This window comes from Vitis vinifera, chromosome 18, assembly GCF_030704535.1.
Source record: "Vitis vinifera cultivar Pinot Noir 40024 chromosome 18, ASM3070453v1".
NCBI classification, from domain to species: Eukaryota; Viridiplantae; Streptophyta; class Magnoliopsida; order Vitales; family Vitaceae; genus Vitis; species Vitis vinifera.
This window is the reverse complement of record NC_081822.1, coordinates 27,210,276-27,227,217: the sequence shown is the minus strand read 5'-3', so window position 1 is coordinate 27,227,217 and position 16,942 is coordinate 27,210,276. Positions and strand designations below refer to the sequence as shown.

At 31.5% G+C, this 16,942-nt stretch overlaps 1 protein-coding gene and 1 pseudogene across 1 annotated transcript; both read left to right on the top strand.

Annotated features, from left to right (window-relative positions):
• The first annotated feature begins 6,655 nt into the window (after window positions 1-6,655).
• Window positions 6,656-7,018, top strand: LOC100853408 (disease resistance protein RPV1). Its single transcript, XM_010666930.1, has one exon. It carries the CDS (start codon window positions 6,656-6,658, stop codon window positions 7,016-7,018), a length of 363 nt encoding a protein of 120 aa, XP_010665232.1.
• Window positions 7,019-9,296: 2,278 nt separating this feature from the next.
• On the top strand, window positions 9,297-10,439 carry LOC132253146 (disease resistance protein RUN1-like; annotated as a pseudogene).
• The last annotated feature ends 6,503 nt before the right edge of the window (window positions 10,440-16,942 follow it).

Genomic DNA, 16,942 nt, shown 5'->3' with positions numbered 1-16,942 from the left:
TTGTATTAGAAAAGTTTGAAATGGCATAGTTTAAAATTATCTTGATTTGACAATTTTTACTTCTCCATATTTTATTCCGATTCATAGAAGGTTAGGTATCATATTAATAATTAAAAAAAATTATAAATGATATAGTTTAGAGTAATTGACTTATTCTTATATTTTTAAAATTAGACTATGATCTAAATGGATACTTGAAAAAGGTCATGAAATGGTTTGTTTAATTTTTTACTTTTACATCTAAAAATATTTTATAAAGAAGATAATTTTTATGAAGTCTTATACAGTTGAGATAAAGTAAATTCTTTTTTATTTATTTATTTTAAATTAAAATAAATGTTTTTTTTCTAAAATTAAAATAATTTGTATATAATTTATATTTTTACCTTCTATTTTAATAACAATATCACAAGATCTACACCAAGATAAAGAAAAAAGAAAAAGAAAATAAAAATCACCCATTTCCATTGCATGGGCACAAATTGAGCCTAACCCACACTAAAAGAACTCCAAATTTGAACCTAACCCTTTTCTGCTTCCTTAAATTAAAATAACTAGTAAAACAAATCACTGGTTTTTGTAAATTAAAACGTAGGACTTGATCATTTGAATTTATGGTTTAGAGAAAAGACACTTACCAATTAACTAAGTTGCTGCAATTGACCGAACTCTCCAAGTCCAAATCAATATATTAAGTTGGCAGAAAAGTCCAAATCAAACGTTGGAGTCCTGAATAATCATTTACCATTGTCTCATTTTCTTCCATCATCAGTAGTTGTGGCATGACAATATCAAAAGCGAAGATAGGTGGAAAGAGGCCAAAATTTCACGTTACCTATACCTAATAGATAGAGTTAAAGGAATAAATTTGGGCATGACCTAATTATACTTTATAAACACTCAAAAATAATTGTAAAGAATTAAATCCCAAAAAATAAATAACAATAAATAAAATTTCATGAATTAAAAAATAAATTAATTGTGATTAAAATGTTTTTTATTTGTAATATTTTTATCCATAAAATTTTTTTTTGATATTATAAATGATTTTAAAAAGAATCACTTAGTATTTAAACGTAAATTAAAAGAAATGTTCAGAAATTATTTTTTAAGTGAATTTTTGGATTTTTAAAAGTGATTTTCAATTATATTTAAATTTTATTTGGACTGACTTTTGAGAGTTAAAAAAAAATTATGTTAAATAAAAGTTTTTATACCTATTTAATCATTTTTTAAAAACTTATAACTTTTAAAAAAGGTTTCATATTGAAGTCATAAAAATGTTATTTCTTATAAGAATTTAATGATTCTATTTTTGTTTACATAAGAAGTGTTTTCATGTTTAATATAACTTTTACAACATCAACATTACCCCTTAAAAATTATTACTTTAATTTTGATTTTGATTTTCAGTTAAAGCAAAAAATATGAAGGTATACCAAATTTGACCCTACCATCCACCTAATTAATTTTTATAAAAAAATGTTTTATTTTTTAATATTTAAAAGGGCTTTTATTTATTTGACCACTAAAGTTCTTTGGATTTTACTAATCCAAATCTGACATGTGTACTTAATTTTATCTTTTTGACTTTTTAACCACTATTTTATTAGGAAATTTTCGAACTCCTAATTTCCATGTAACAAAAAATACCCAATTATTACAATTTCTTATTGAGACTTAAAAAAAAAAAAAAAAAAGCCTCGTTGGGATGGATCGTCAAAGGGTGTCTTTTTCTTCTTCTTCTTCTTCTTCTATTGGTCCATCGGAATTTCATCCTCATGGGTTTTGAAAAATAGTTTTTCCAAATATCACTCTTCACATAATTCTCCTGATTTTCATTTTTTTTAATAATTTTGACTCTTCCATTTTCCAAGTAGTTCTCATTCTACAAATTTTCATCATTAGCATTTTTTTCTTAGGTTCCAAAATCCCATTTTTCAATAAAATTTTGCAGTCATCTTCTTTTTCTGGCGAGCAATTCTCACATCTCCTCTGTTTTTAAAATGTTTTAAAATAAGCAAGAATTAAATTTAATAATTCCGAATAATGGAGTTATTGGAATTGATTCATGCAAAAATGATTTGGGCTTTGGTTGGGGGCCCGACATCCGAGTTTTAAAAATGAATTTGAGTGAAGTACTATGTGTGTCATTAATGATTTAGTATTCTGTTTAGTGACATGCGAGCTATGTTTTATACTCATTATTGCATATTAACCCAATTTCTTGATAGCGCGTTGTGGCTCATGACCAAGATACGCATTCACTCCCATTCTAGTCATTCTCTATGCATGTTCTGTTTCTCATATGTTCATGATCGATTTGAGTATCCATTAATCTTCTTATTGATTGCCACATCGACTTCGTTCCATTAGTAGAGACCTGACTTTAGGGATTTAGAGGGATGTTACGGTCTTTACCGTACCTTCCTGATAAGTAACTTGACCCCTAAACCAGATTCGGTTTTATTTTTTTGGGCATAATTACCATATATTCCCCACCCTATGATTGCCCTATGGTTGACACATCACCTAATAAGAGAGCTTAACACGTTCTAGCCATTTTCATGCTAAAGAGAGATCCACACATTGCTGCACATGCCCAAAAAGTCGAGCAAAAGTTGACTTCTAGCCTTGACTAGCTACCACCAATTGTCCAACCTTGCCCCAAGGTTCATTCATCTTTCTTATTTTATGAATTGGTGTCAAGATAACTATATATAAAAGGAGGAATGTTGATTGAATAAGGGAGTAAAAATATGATGTAAAATAGAGTAGTGGATGTAGAAATGCAGGAATAAAGAGGAAGAATATATAGTCTTACTATAATTCTTAATTTTTATTTATAAAGATTGTGTTTAGTTTCAAAAAATGCAAGGGAAAAGAAAAAAAAATATTGTGGAAAGTTATTTTCCTTAGTTTGCGTGACATGAAAAGTATGATGGAAAAAAAATATATAAAGGAAAATACTAAAGAAAAAATTGTAATATTTTCCCTACTACTTTCCTTAAAAATTAATTAGGAAAATAAGAGAGAGAGAAGGAAAAGTTGAATTAATTAGGAAAATAAGAGAGAGAGAAGGAAAAGTTGGAGGAAATTTTATCAAGCTCACATTATCTTCTTCACCAAGCCTCCAATTCACCTCTTCACTAGCGGCTATGGCTTCCCACCACCATCGACCCTTTCAACAATCACCACCATTACTTCAACCACCTTCCAATGCCTTTAGAAACCAACCCTCTTTTGGTACACAAGTTCCCATGAATGAATTGCATTCTTCAAATCTAGTCATTGTGGTCGAATCCATGTCTCCGTATTAGGTATGGACTAAAGTCCTCTCTCTTAACCTCACACCTTGATGTTTTGTAGATGTAGGATTTCTCTTAATGAACCCTTTTTTTTTTTTTTTTTGGAAATCTAAACACCTGAATTTTGTAGATATGGAAAATTTGATGCTACTTTTTGGAATTGGATTTGAGTGTTTCTCTTGTGTTTGCATTTTTTAACTATTGTGCTTCCATTTGATTTTAAATACAAGAATTTTAATTTTTCATTTCATACTACAAGACTTAATAGCAATAATAAGGACAACATGTTTGAGGAATTACCTATAAGAGAATTTAACCCACCAATGAAGTTATTGTAATAACCAAATAAAAATTAACTTAGAAAGCCAAAAAAAAGAAAAGAAAACAAAAGGCATGCAAAACAACTATAATAATAGTGTTGTGGATTGGGTATGAGAAAATTATAGAAGAGAGAGCATTCTTGATATGGTAGATTTGTAATTGAATGGGATTGTCAACAAGGAGCAAGATGTCCCTTCTGTGAGCTTTTTATCTTACCTTATTGCGATTTGTCTTGTTATAGCTTTTAATGTTAGCTTGGGCAATGAAAACTTCACAAACTAAAACTATCAACTTGTCCTCTACCACTAGATAATTTATTTCTTAATAGAAATGTAGTAAGTATTATTAGCAAATACAACTTGGGTTTTGGTGGTACAGTTTTTGCTCAATAATTTATTATCATGATAGAACTTAGTAAACGTCTCTTAGATCAATTATGTGATGTTTATAAATTCCCTATTAAAAATTCTAAACAACTTATCCAACTTTACAAGCCTTCTTACTTAATTAATGCACAATCAATTACATATGTTCAGAAGACTATTCTCTTTTGTAGTAGCTCTCTAGATTATCCTTGGAAAATTTCCTTTGTTGTGGAAGTCTTTAGTGCATGCATGCAGTTAATCCACTTGAAGCTAGCACTATATTGAGAAGGTGCTTGAGATAAGCCTCTGTATTGAGCTAATAAGTAATTCCATCAATTTCAAACTAGGTTACTTTCATTTGGCCCCCAAATATTCAATTTGCATTGTTTGATAGCCTAACTAGCCTTGGATAATAGGTTATAGGCAACCCCACTAGCAGTTGTCCCAAATTATACTAGAAAAGGGTCTCTACAAACTATTTGTAAACCTTCTTGACACCAAAACTTGTCATGCATGCGCCATTGGTTCTTTCTACTTGAATTACTCTATTTTGGTAGTACAATGAAACTAGAGATTAAACTAGTTTAAGTATTTGGCTTATGGAAGCTTCAACCTAGATCACTTACCAAAAGTGGACTAGCAAACAAACCCAAGTAGTCGAGGAGTGGGACAAATATAATTGCTTGGATTTTGGAGTGCTATGGAGAATATTGGGACTTTGTGAGTCAAACCATGCTCATCCAAAGCCAACTTAGCTAGGCTACAGTTTGGTGTTGGAGGCTCGAAGCCTAACTCCTATGGCTTTATTACAAATTAAAAGTTGCTTATGGCATAAGCATGATTTAAAATTTAAGATTCTTGTACTTTGGGACTTAATGATGATGATCATATAATTTTAAGTCACAAGCACCCAATATGTCAATAATACTACTCATTGACTTACTCCCAACAAGCAAATAACCCATAGGTCTATTCCTACACATTATTTAAATAAAAAAAATTGTATTATTTGTAACAAAAAATTTATTTTTATCTAAAATAATTTGAACATTTTATTTGTATGGTCAATGTGGAGAAAAAAACATATAAACTCAATATTTTTGTCTAAATTGAGTTAACTAAACTGAATCAAATTGATATTAAGTTGGATTAGTTTGAGTAAATAAATAAATTTATTGTACTTTAGTTAAAACCAATCAACTCCTATTTGATTCTTGGATTGGTTAAAAACTAACCTAGCTAAATGTATCTATCCCGAACTTTGTGTTCTTATCCTAGAACAATAAATCCTTTTGGTTACCCCAATACTCTTAATTTATATAACCACTCAAAGAAAGATAATCTTAACATTCATTTGATAGATTTCTAAACTCAGTATGGAAACTAATAATATCAAATTTCTATTTGATGTTATCTAACTAAAGCATAAATATCAAATTACTTAAATCCCTTTTATCTACTTAATCCATTAATGTATGCAATATTTCTTTTGAACTTTTTTCTACTAAATAAACTATAAATTCATGGATAAAAGATTTTTCTATTTAACTCCTACCATATCACCTTGTTTCATTGTCTTTATTGTTAGATTTTCCATTTTAAACATTTTTTTTTCTTTTGAAAACTATTTGTTTCATTTTACTTTGATTCTTTTATGATCAAAGATTTAAAAACGTACAACATTTGTTGATTTAGTAATTGTTTTATATTTTAAGTCTAAGAAATATAATTATGAACCTGTATTTTTCATGTGCGTCCCTACTTGACGGTGAGACTTATTTTTATTATAAAAAAACTGATTTTTTTTTTAAGTTGGAGTCGTCACTTATTTTTGTTTATTTTTAAGAGAAAACAAAATAAGAAATAAAACCCTAGTGTAACTCCATTTTTAAAGAAAAGGCGTGTCAGCAAAAACTGAGTCTGAATTGAGATGTTAAGCCTATTAGGAATGTACCATAGTAACACCCTTTTAAGTTTTAAAAATGTTTTTATTAATCATGTAAAAGGAAATTATGACAATTAATTAATTAATTATGGATATTGAAAAATGGAATAATACAAGTACATGGAATAATGGAAAAGCAAATTATAAGGGTATACAAAAATAATACATAAGAAAGGTACAAAATAATTTATTAAATTTTTTTTATTATTTCAAATATCATAATACAATTTTCAGATATTTTCAAAGAATTAATTTATAGTGACACGAAATTTCGTCCTCCATTCCCACATCAATCATTAATGATGTAAATTAAATTAAATGATTTTCACGGCATTCCATATACTTTCCTTGTTCCTCGGAGACGTGTCATGCTGAAGCATTGTGGGCATCACATGTGTGGGTGGATGGTTGGATGGTTTGATGGCTGGAGTCAAACCTCTTTCTTACATTTAATTTAAAATAAAATAATTATTAAAAATATTGAAATCTATTTTTATTTTTTATATATGGAGACTAATTTGTAAACAATTGAAAAGAGTCCGGATCCAGTAGAGACCTTTGACAAGATTTGTAGCACACACAACCCCCACCTTGCAAGGGAGATTCCATCGCTGTCTTTCCACCAACCTATGTTCTCCTGCAATTTCTTTTCACTTTTTATGAAGAAATTGCATGTATTTAAGCTGAGTTAAAGTGAGTCCTCATAGCAGGAGCGGATGGCTTTTGCAAATCCACAAAGTCAAAGGGCGTCTTCTTCTTCATCTTCCTTTTCTATTCGTGGATGGAATTACGATACCCGCCATAATTTTACAGATCATCTAGACAGAACTTTGAATCAGAAAGGGATTCGTACCTTTAGGGATGATGAAGAGCTTCCAAGAGGAGAAGAGATTGCAGCAGAACTTTTAAAAGCTATTGAAGAGTCAAGGATTTGCCTCATAATTCTGTCGGAGTGTTTGGAAGAACTGACAAAGATCATGGATTGCGGGGAGCAAATGGGAAAATTAGTTTTTCCGATTTTCTACCACGTGGAACTATTGCATGTGCGAGGACAGATTCGGAGTTTTGGAGAAGCTTAATCCGATCATGAAAGAAACGCAGTTCATGAGGAGGGGAAGGAGGAAGATAAAGGGGTGGAGGGCAGCGTTGACCATGGTGGCGGGTATCACCGGATGGTGGTTAAAGAATCGGTAAATATAACCTTTTTTTGGTATCCAAGCATCCATTAAAAGTCAAAATCACCCTACCACAAACTGAAAAATCTAACCGTTATAACTGAAATTGGACTCCATAGCATGTTCTTCACAACAAAAATACTGTTCTCCTAAACAGATCATGCATAGCTTACTAAATCGGCTACTGAAGGTGGACGACATCTCCCACTTTCAGCAGAATGCCCTCTTTCTTTAGCTCCTGTTTCTCCTCTTTTCACATTTTTTTTCCCTTTCTAACCCTATCCTCCAGTAGCTTTCATGCTACTTCAATCCCCTTTTTGTTTTCTTTTTTTAAATTTATTTTCTCTTAGGTAGTGGCTTTTGGCCACTTTTAATCCTCCTTTTTATTTTTATTTTTATTTTATTTCTTTCTTTAATTATTTCCCCTTCCTTTTATTATTTATTTATTTTTAAAAAATCCTCCAACTATAGATTTCTATTTTTCCAAAATCATTTTTTTTATCTACTTGCAATTATTACATTTTTTTTTTCTAAACTATATTTCCCATTTCTCAATAAAATTCAATTTCGAAAAATTCAAAATTTCATACTCATATTTTCTTTTATTTTATTTTTTCACTATAATAAATCTTTAAAACTAAAATTATTAATTCTAGTAATGAGTAAGACTTAGGTGTCGTTTGTTTTTTGGTTGAATAGAAAAAACCAAATATTTTGGCTTTTTCTATTCAACTAAAAGGACTTTGTTGATACTAACCAACATAACTAAAGTAAACTTATTATCAATAAGTTTAATTTAATTATGTTGGTTGATGTCAATTAGTTACTTTTAATTGAATAGAAAAATCTAAAATATTTGGCTTTTTCTATTCAGCCAAAAAACAAACACCACCTACCCAATTTCTAAAAAAATGTCTATAGTGAAGCTGACATGATATAAATTCTAACCCACTTATTTGACCACTAAAGTTCTTCAAATTTTACTAATCAAAATCTAACATGTGTACTTAATTTTACCTTTTTGACTTTTCAATCACTATTTAATTGATTTCTTAGTTCTTTCGATTCTTTTATTAGGTTAATATGTTGGTATATGCAAACAACTATTCTTGATTTCTTTTTTTTTATTTTTTTTATTTTAGTGTTTTGAGATAGATCAAATGCCATTTTAGGACTGACCCTAACTGAAAATAAGCTTATGAAAATAATTGTGTAAAATTTCAAATAAAGGTCAACGTCATCTAGAAAGGTAGGTGAGTAATCTTCCAATATGAATAGAGGTAGGAAAGATGAAATAATGTTATCTCCCATTGTGATGAAAACATTTAAAGACAATTTGTTTGTTACCGAAACTATATGTCAATATTTCGAAACGAAAATATTTCCTCCCTAAATGTAAGTGGAAATATTTGGAGACAAAATTATTTCATTGTAGAAACTCTATGTCAACATGGTGGAGATGAAAATATTTCGTCTCCTAATGTATAAAGTAACATTTAGAGATGAAATAATTTCGTTGCCCAATGAAATTTTGTGTCACCAAATGGTTTACTAGATATTTGAAAATCTAATTCCCAACAAAACATTTTACTTTATGCCACAAAAAACACTTGTTGGCAAATAGTTTTGGCCATGAGATTTCATTTCGTCATTGATATGTTTTCCTAATGAAATGTAATTATTCATCTCTAAAACTATAGGGTGACACAATTGTGGAGACAAATTTTTTTTTTCAAGAAAGCCTTTTAACCAGAAAAGAATATTGTTGGAGACAAAACATTTCATCCCTGATCATTTAATTTGTTGTAGTGAAGGTCTCTTTTTTTATGGTGTTCTAATGGTGCTTGAATGATCTATTTAATTAATCCATATCCCCTTAACAAACTTTATTTGCCCATAATTCAAGTTTTTATATGAAACCCAACAGAATCAAGTTTACTTCATATTTTCTATTGTTTGTTAGTCTATTGGCTCACCCATCTATGTGTCTTGCTAGTGGTAGGTTTGAAGCAGATTATATTGAGGATATTACTCACGTTATTTTGATGAGATTTAGCCAGAAACTCTTACATGTTGACAAAAAGCTCATTGGGATGGATTATCATTTACAAGAAATGGAAAAAAATTTTCCACTGATGATTGACCCAATATCAAATGATGTTCGCATGGTTAGGATCTATGATTTGAAGGAATTGGTAAGACAACCATTTCCAAAGTTTTATATAATCGAATTATCGCACAGTTCATGATTACTAGCTTTCTTGCTAATGTTAGAGAGGATTCCAAAAGCCAACGCCTACTTTCTTTACAAAAACAACTCCTTAATGATATCTTACCAAGAAGAGGAAGAATTTTATAAGCAATGTTGATGAAGGGATCAGTATGATAAAAGACAAGCTTTGCTTTAAAAAAGTCCTTCTTGTGCTTGATGATGTTGATCATTTGAACCAATTGGAAGCCTTAGCTAGTGATCATAATTGGTTTGGATTAGGAAGTAGAATTATTGTAACAACTAGAGATAAGAATCTATTAGAGGTACATGAAATGGATGCATTATTTGAGGTTAAGAAAATAGATCACAAGAAAGCTATTGAACTCTTTAGTTGGAATGCTTTTAAACAAAACCATCCCAAAGAAGATTATAAAAAACTTTCAAACTCTATGGTACATTATGTTAATGGTCTTCTAATGGGTCTTAAAGTTTTGGGTTGTTTCTTATAGGGCAAGACAGTAAGCTAGTGGGAAAGTGAATTGTATAAACTAGAACAAGAACCTAACTAAGAAATTCAATGTGTGCTTAAGAGAAGTTACAATGAATTAGATCATACACAAAAGCAATTTTTAGACCCTCCATTTTTGTCCATTTATCACATGTCTCTAAGTTCACTTCTAGTGCTCCACAATAGTTCTTTGATGGCCCGTTACTACTCATGTAACTTACCTTTTTTGAGCCACTTTGGAGACTTCAGTTGAGGGGTTTATCCGGCTCCACATTATGACCATGACAGTCTTTCAAGTTTAGATTAAACTTCACTTAGGTGCACTTTAAGTTTGACTTAGTTAGGCCCACCTAGTCTCACCCTAGGTCCGTATAGGTATACCCAGTCTATTAAGCACCACCTTAGACCCATTTAGACACCTTACGCCTGTCTAAGTTCACTTAGGCCCACTTAGGTCACTTAGGCACTTTTAGACTTACTTTTTATATGACTTGCATGATGGCATGGCCTACATGACTTGTGTGGCTTTGTATGAATGTCTTTATTATTTTATTTTATTTTATTATAATGTTTTGAACTCATATTTCTTAGTTTTTTTTTTTTTTTTTGGGTGGTCGAGGAAAGGGGCTACCATCTATTTGGAAGGAGAATCACCTAAATTTTGAAAAAATGGGAGGTTTTATTTTTAGAGGGACAACACATATTATTTTCATGGGGAGATCGACTACAGGAAGAAAAGAAAGGAAAAAAAATGGAGGTATTCAAAGGGGGACTGGCATCACGTATTAAGAGGAGGGGAGAAAAAGAATTTCATATTGCCTTGGTAAGAGGAAAAAGAAATCATGTTCACCAGCCTTTGGTGGGATTTTGCAGAAGGAGAACCGATCTCACTTGAAGTTAAGGAATACTTCTTAACGTCTGGTTATTCCATGTACACTTCTTATTACTCTCGGAATTCTTATTTATATTCAATTTTTCCTTCTGGTCATTTCAGAGTATTTAATATTTTGTTGATTGGTGTGGACGAAAAGGGCCACAAATTGTTATGTTGAAATTGGTTCTTGGTCTGTTTTCTATGTTCTTCATTCTTTTAATGTAACTGATTCCATCTGAAAATAATTTTCATATGTGTCCATCTTCGGATTCGATGGTAGAAATCGTACCCTGCTTTTATTTAGATCATATTTTGAATCATTCCCTTGTTTTAGCCTATGGATTGGCACTTGAAATGAGGCTATTCACGTTAATTAATTTCTTTTATGCTCATTCTTCCTCTGAGTTTACTCCATTTTCATCTATCTTCTATGTTTCTTTTTTCGTATGGTGTTCGAGTCTTTGTGTTCTTGGGCATGTTTCGAGGGAATGCTAGAAGTGTTGGTATGAAAGATGAGGTGTGCAGCAAATCCCAGCGTACTCGGTGTGTTTCTGTGGGTTGACAAGGAAGATTGAGTGATTCTTGAATTCAGTTAAGGTATGATTTCTTGACAATGTGGGAGTCATCAGGAAGACTTAATGGGACTGGCGCAATTGAAAATGGATTCTGAAGACTAAAAAGTGATAACCTTCGCTGTCTATTTGGTTCGATAGATTCAATTGTAGTAGACATCGAAAATAAGCAGTTCGTCCAACTCTGCATCTCATATGTGATGGATATAATTCATAAGATATTGGAAAATTTTGAAACCTGCTGCTTATTTGTAGAGAAATTAAGGGTTGAAGCTTTGTTTAAGCTACTGCCATGGTTTAATGGTGCCTAGTCTTCTGATGGAATATCTATTCCTTTACACAACACCATGGTCTTCAAAACGCATTACTCAGCACCACTTGGCTTCACTGTTTATGGAATATAGCAAAGATGTTTCAGAAGGCACTGAATGTGCATAACATGTAGTCCTGTTGTAGATTGCTCTATTTAAAAATGTCAAGATGGGAAAGTTAATGATTTTATTAATGGCATGTCCATTGGACAAATCGGACTCCTATGATCCTTTTCTGGTGAATTACCTACATGGGTATATATTGTTCAATCAGTTTTGAGAACATTAGTAGCTGCTAGTCGATTGCTTCTTTATGGATAATAAGACTCCCATTTCACCTAAGGAGACCGATGATGGGAATTCGAAGCAAGACAGAAAGAAAGAAATTGATTTTTCCTGGGTTTAAAGTCCCTTACTTGGCTATGGAAAGCTCATAGTGTCCCGCCTGAAGACCCACTCCAAGGGCGTGACGGTCATTTCACACCTCAAACCCGAAGGCTTAAAGTGTAACCTGACCCAAACATTCATATTGTAATTGGAAGTAACCAATTACCAAATACCTGTTCATAGTAGCGGAACAAAATTCTAAAATCTTCAAACTTAACTTTAATACTAAGCATCCATCAACCAAAATCCATTATCCAAATAGATTGCAAACTCAAACAAATCAAGTGCTAACAAATTTTCATAATCTTCAAATCTCAACTTCAAACTATCATAAAAAATAAAAAATAAAAAATTGTAAGTTAAAATCTAAATATCTTCCAAAAACCAAGTAATCCAAATGAATATAAACTTATAAGCTAACAATATCCTAAGCAAAATCCTAATGATGACCATTCCCCGACCTAGCCATCACTCATCCCCCGAACTAAGGGTACCTGAAAAATTATCAACAAATAGGAATGAGCTCAAAGCCCAATAAGGAACATTAATGCAATCCATGGATCAAATATTTCAAGTTCACTTGCAAAATAGGAGATATTATAACTAATTATTTTCATAAACCTTTGAGTCAGTTTTGTCAATACATTCAAAACTTTTAACTGTACTCTTTCATTTCTGGTTCAAACATTTTCATTTCAAATTCAATCAAAACATTCAAATTATTTATTTACTTTGGTCATCAAACATCAAATGGTGCCCAGTTAGGTGGGGTTTTTCAAATAGGTGGCTAACCTCAAATTGTTCCTTTAAGGTGGACGGAACCAAACACTACTAGTACTAGTAACCTCTAACAAAACCCCTAGAAGCTGGGGTCCAAATCAATTACATTCCTCACCAAGAAATGTAAAGGTCAACTATTATATCCCATTGACAAAGGCTAAAAAGTCAAAAGTCAACTATCATATCCCGTTGACAAGGGCTAAACAAACCAGAGTCAAATACTTATTTCAATTATTCAAATTTGCAAAACATAATATCTTCACATTTCTCTATTATAAACAAAATGTAAGGTTCTAACATACTTTTCATGCAAAACATATTTGATCAATGCATAAAACAAATAATAACTCAAAACGTTTCCAAATGATGTATATAAAAATTTGTTTCTAAAAAAAAAATAACTGCATTATTTCTCTTACCTCAAGAGAAGTCCTCATAAACTTTGGAGAAAAATAATCTTGAAAATCTACTCTTCACCTAACAAAATATAAGAGAAATAGTCATTACTATTTATTTAAAAGTATAAGTTTGACAATCCTAAAATTTTAGGTATTCAAATTAATGTTTTTTAATTATGAAAGATAATTTAATCTATTCCTATTTTAGAAAATTTAATAAATTTTTAATTCATATAAAACTTAAATTTTATTTTCAATTTATTTCTTGGGACACAACATAATTTAATGAAATTGTAATTTATTTTCACTAATTAAATTCTATGCTATTTATTAACTTACGCCCATCATTAATATAATTATAATACCAAAAACTTTACTTTCTTTTATTTATAAATTATATTTTCTCACTTTCAAGTTTTATTTTTCACCAAACATAGTCTATACACAACAACTCTCCATCATTGCTAACATAATAATAGATATATATATATATATATATATTAACCACCCCAATACCATCCGTACACATCTTCTTTTATTAAATAATACATTACCCATCAAAGTCTAATAATACGGAGTCTTGCTACTATTAATATTACATACCCAAGTATCCATCAAAGTCTAATAATAGAGTATGTGAAAATCCACCAACTAGATTTCAACCATGAAATCCTTACATAATGCTACAAAAAGTGGATGCACAGTTCCCACACGCATGCAACCAGTGCACACACGTTTTTTTTTTTTTTTTTTCTAATCCCTCAAGCCACAATTAACAATATATTTATTTACTTTTAAAAAAAAAATAAATTAACCCTAGCTTAAATCAAAATCTTCTAAAGAATCCTTTTTTTTTTTTTTTTCATCTAAAAACTTAAGATTTCTCAATTTCCAACAATAAATCAAAATCTTAATTTTTCACTATTTTGATATTAAAACAAATTAAAAAAATAAACTAACCCTAATCTAGATTTGGGTTTTCCAAAAAAGAATATCTACTGTGCTTGAAATTAACTAATGAATGTAAAATATTAATTTAGGGGTTAGAATTTTACCTATAGAGGTTTATTCTTCAAACCTTGAAATCCGACTCCAACCTTACGTTCTCTAGAATTTTGTGAACAGAAACACTATTCAGAAAATAACAAGAAGAACAAAATTTCTAATTTATACCTAGGGTATTTATTCATAAAATTATATTTTTACCCCTCTTTCAATTTCGTTAAATTGATTAATTAATTAATTTAATTATTATTAATATTTTCCTAAATTACCCCTAAAAAAAACTTGGGCATTACATCCTCTCCTCCTTAACAAAATTTTAGTCCTTTAAACTTGACATACCTGAGTCTTGAAATAATTGAGGATGTTTTTCTCTCATCTCTTCTTCTAACTCCCAAGTGGCCTCTTAGATACTATGATTGCTCCATTGGACCTTTACCAACTTGACAACAGCATGTCGTAGTATCTTATCCATCACATCCACAATTTGAACGGGCACCTCTTCATAGGTTAAGTCTTCAGAAATTTGAATAGGCTCCAACTCCACAACATGAGAGGGATCATAAATATATTTCCTCAAAGTCAAAACATGGAATACATTATGAATCTTAGATAGACTTAGGGGCAAGGCCACTTTATAAGCCAAAGTGCCTACTCTTTCTAATACCTCAAATGGTCCCACAAAACGAGGACTGAGTTTCCTTTTTCTTCCAAATCTCATTATAGACTTCATAGGTGAAACTTTCAAGAAAACATGATCACCCACCTCAAACTCCAAATCTCGTCTACAATTATTAGCATAACTTTTCTGTCTACTTTGTGTTGTTTTTAATCTTTCCTTAATTAAAGAGACCTTTTCAACAGTCAACTACACAAGTTCAGGCCTCAAAAGTTTCTTCTTTCCAACATCATCCCAACAAATAGGAGATCGACATCTCCTACCATACAACACCTCAAAAGGTGTCATCCCAATGCTAGCTTAAAAGCTATTATTATAAGCAAACTCCACTAGGGGCAAATAATCATCCCAATTACCTTTTAGGTCCAAAGCACAAGCTCTCAACAAATCTTCCAAGACCTGAATTACCCTCTCTGATTGACCATCAGTCTGCAAATGAAAAGCAGTACTAAAACTCAACTTAGTACCTAATGTTTTCTGTAAACTATGCCAAAATCTAGAAGTGAAACGAGGATCTCTGTCAGATACTATAGAAATAGGTACACCATGCATTCTCATAATTTCCTTAATATAAAGAGAAGCTAAACGATCCATAGAAAAATTGACTTTCATAGGCAGAAAATGAGCAGACTTTGTCAATTGATCAACAATCACCCAAATCACATTATTACCCTCTAAGGTCCTTGGTAACCCTGTAACAAAATCCATAGTAATATGTTCCCATTTCCACTCGGGAATAGAAAGTGGTTGCAAAAACCTTACTGGTCGTTGACGCTCAACTTTCACTTGTTGACACACCAAACACTGAGCCACAAATTGCGCAATATCTCGCTTCATACCTAACCACCAATAATTTTGTCTCAAATCTTTGTACATCTTTGTCTCTCCTGGGTGGATCGCAAGCCTAGAATAATGAGCTTCCTCGTCAAGTCTCCATCATTTGGAACACAAAGTCTAGTCCTAAACCTCAAAATCCCATCATCTGATAAAACAAAGTCAGGCTTACTCCCATTTTTAACCTCTTCCATAAGTTGCACTAAATTCAAATCGTTTTTTTGTAGGGCCTTAATTCTCTTAACTAAGTTTGGTTGTACTCTAAAGTTCTCCAGAAGAACTCCCAAGTCCAAAACTCTCATATGGACTTGTAAACTCCTCAAATCTTCCAATAATTGCCTCTAACAACCTCTAATAGTTGATAAAAAACCAACAGATTTCCTACTCAAGGCGTCAGCCATAGCATTCGCCTTCTCTGGGTGATACTGAATAATTTAGTCATAGTCTTTAAGTAGTTCAATCCACCTCCTCTGTCTCATGTTCAATTCCTTTTTGGGAAAATAAATACTTCAAACTCTTATGATCTGTGAATATCTCACAAGTTTCACCAAAAAGAAAATGTCTTCAGATCATAAGTGCAAAAACCACTGCAGTTAACTCCAAATCATTAGTTGGATAATTTCATTCATAAGGCTTCAATTGTCTAGAAGCATAAGCTACAACTTTCCCATGTTGCATAAGAACACAACCCAAACCCTAACGAGAGGCATCACTATACACCACAAACCTTCCTGAGCTTGAAAGGATAGTCAAAATAGGAGCTGCCACTAATCTGTTCTTTAACTCTTGGAAACTACATTCATAATCATTAGACCACTCAAACTTAACCCCTTTCTCAGTCAACTTGGTCAGAGGTACAACAATCTTAGAGAACCTCTCAATAAACCGCCTATAACAACCAGCCAGTCCTAAGAAACTTTGAATCTCGGTCACAGTATTAGGTCTCCTCCAATTTGACACAACATCTACCTTTCCAAGGTCAATAGAGATGCCATCATTGGTCACCACATGCCCAAGGAAAGAAACTTTACCTAACCAGAACTCACATTTCTTTAGTTTAGCATACAGTTGCTTATCTCTGAGAGTCTGCAATATAGTAATCAAACGGCACTCATGCTCCTCCCTACTCTTTGAGCACACCAAAATATCATCTATAAAAACCACCACAAACTGATCTAGATAGGGCTTGAATACCCTATTCATTAAGTCCATAAAAGCAGTAGGTGCATTAGTCAAACCAAAAGACATAACCAAAAACTCATAACGCCCAT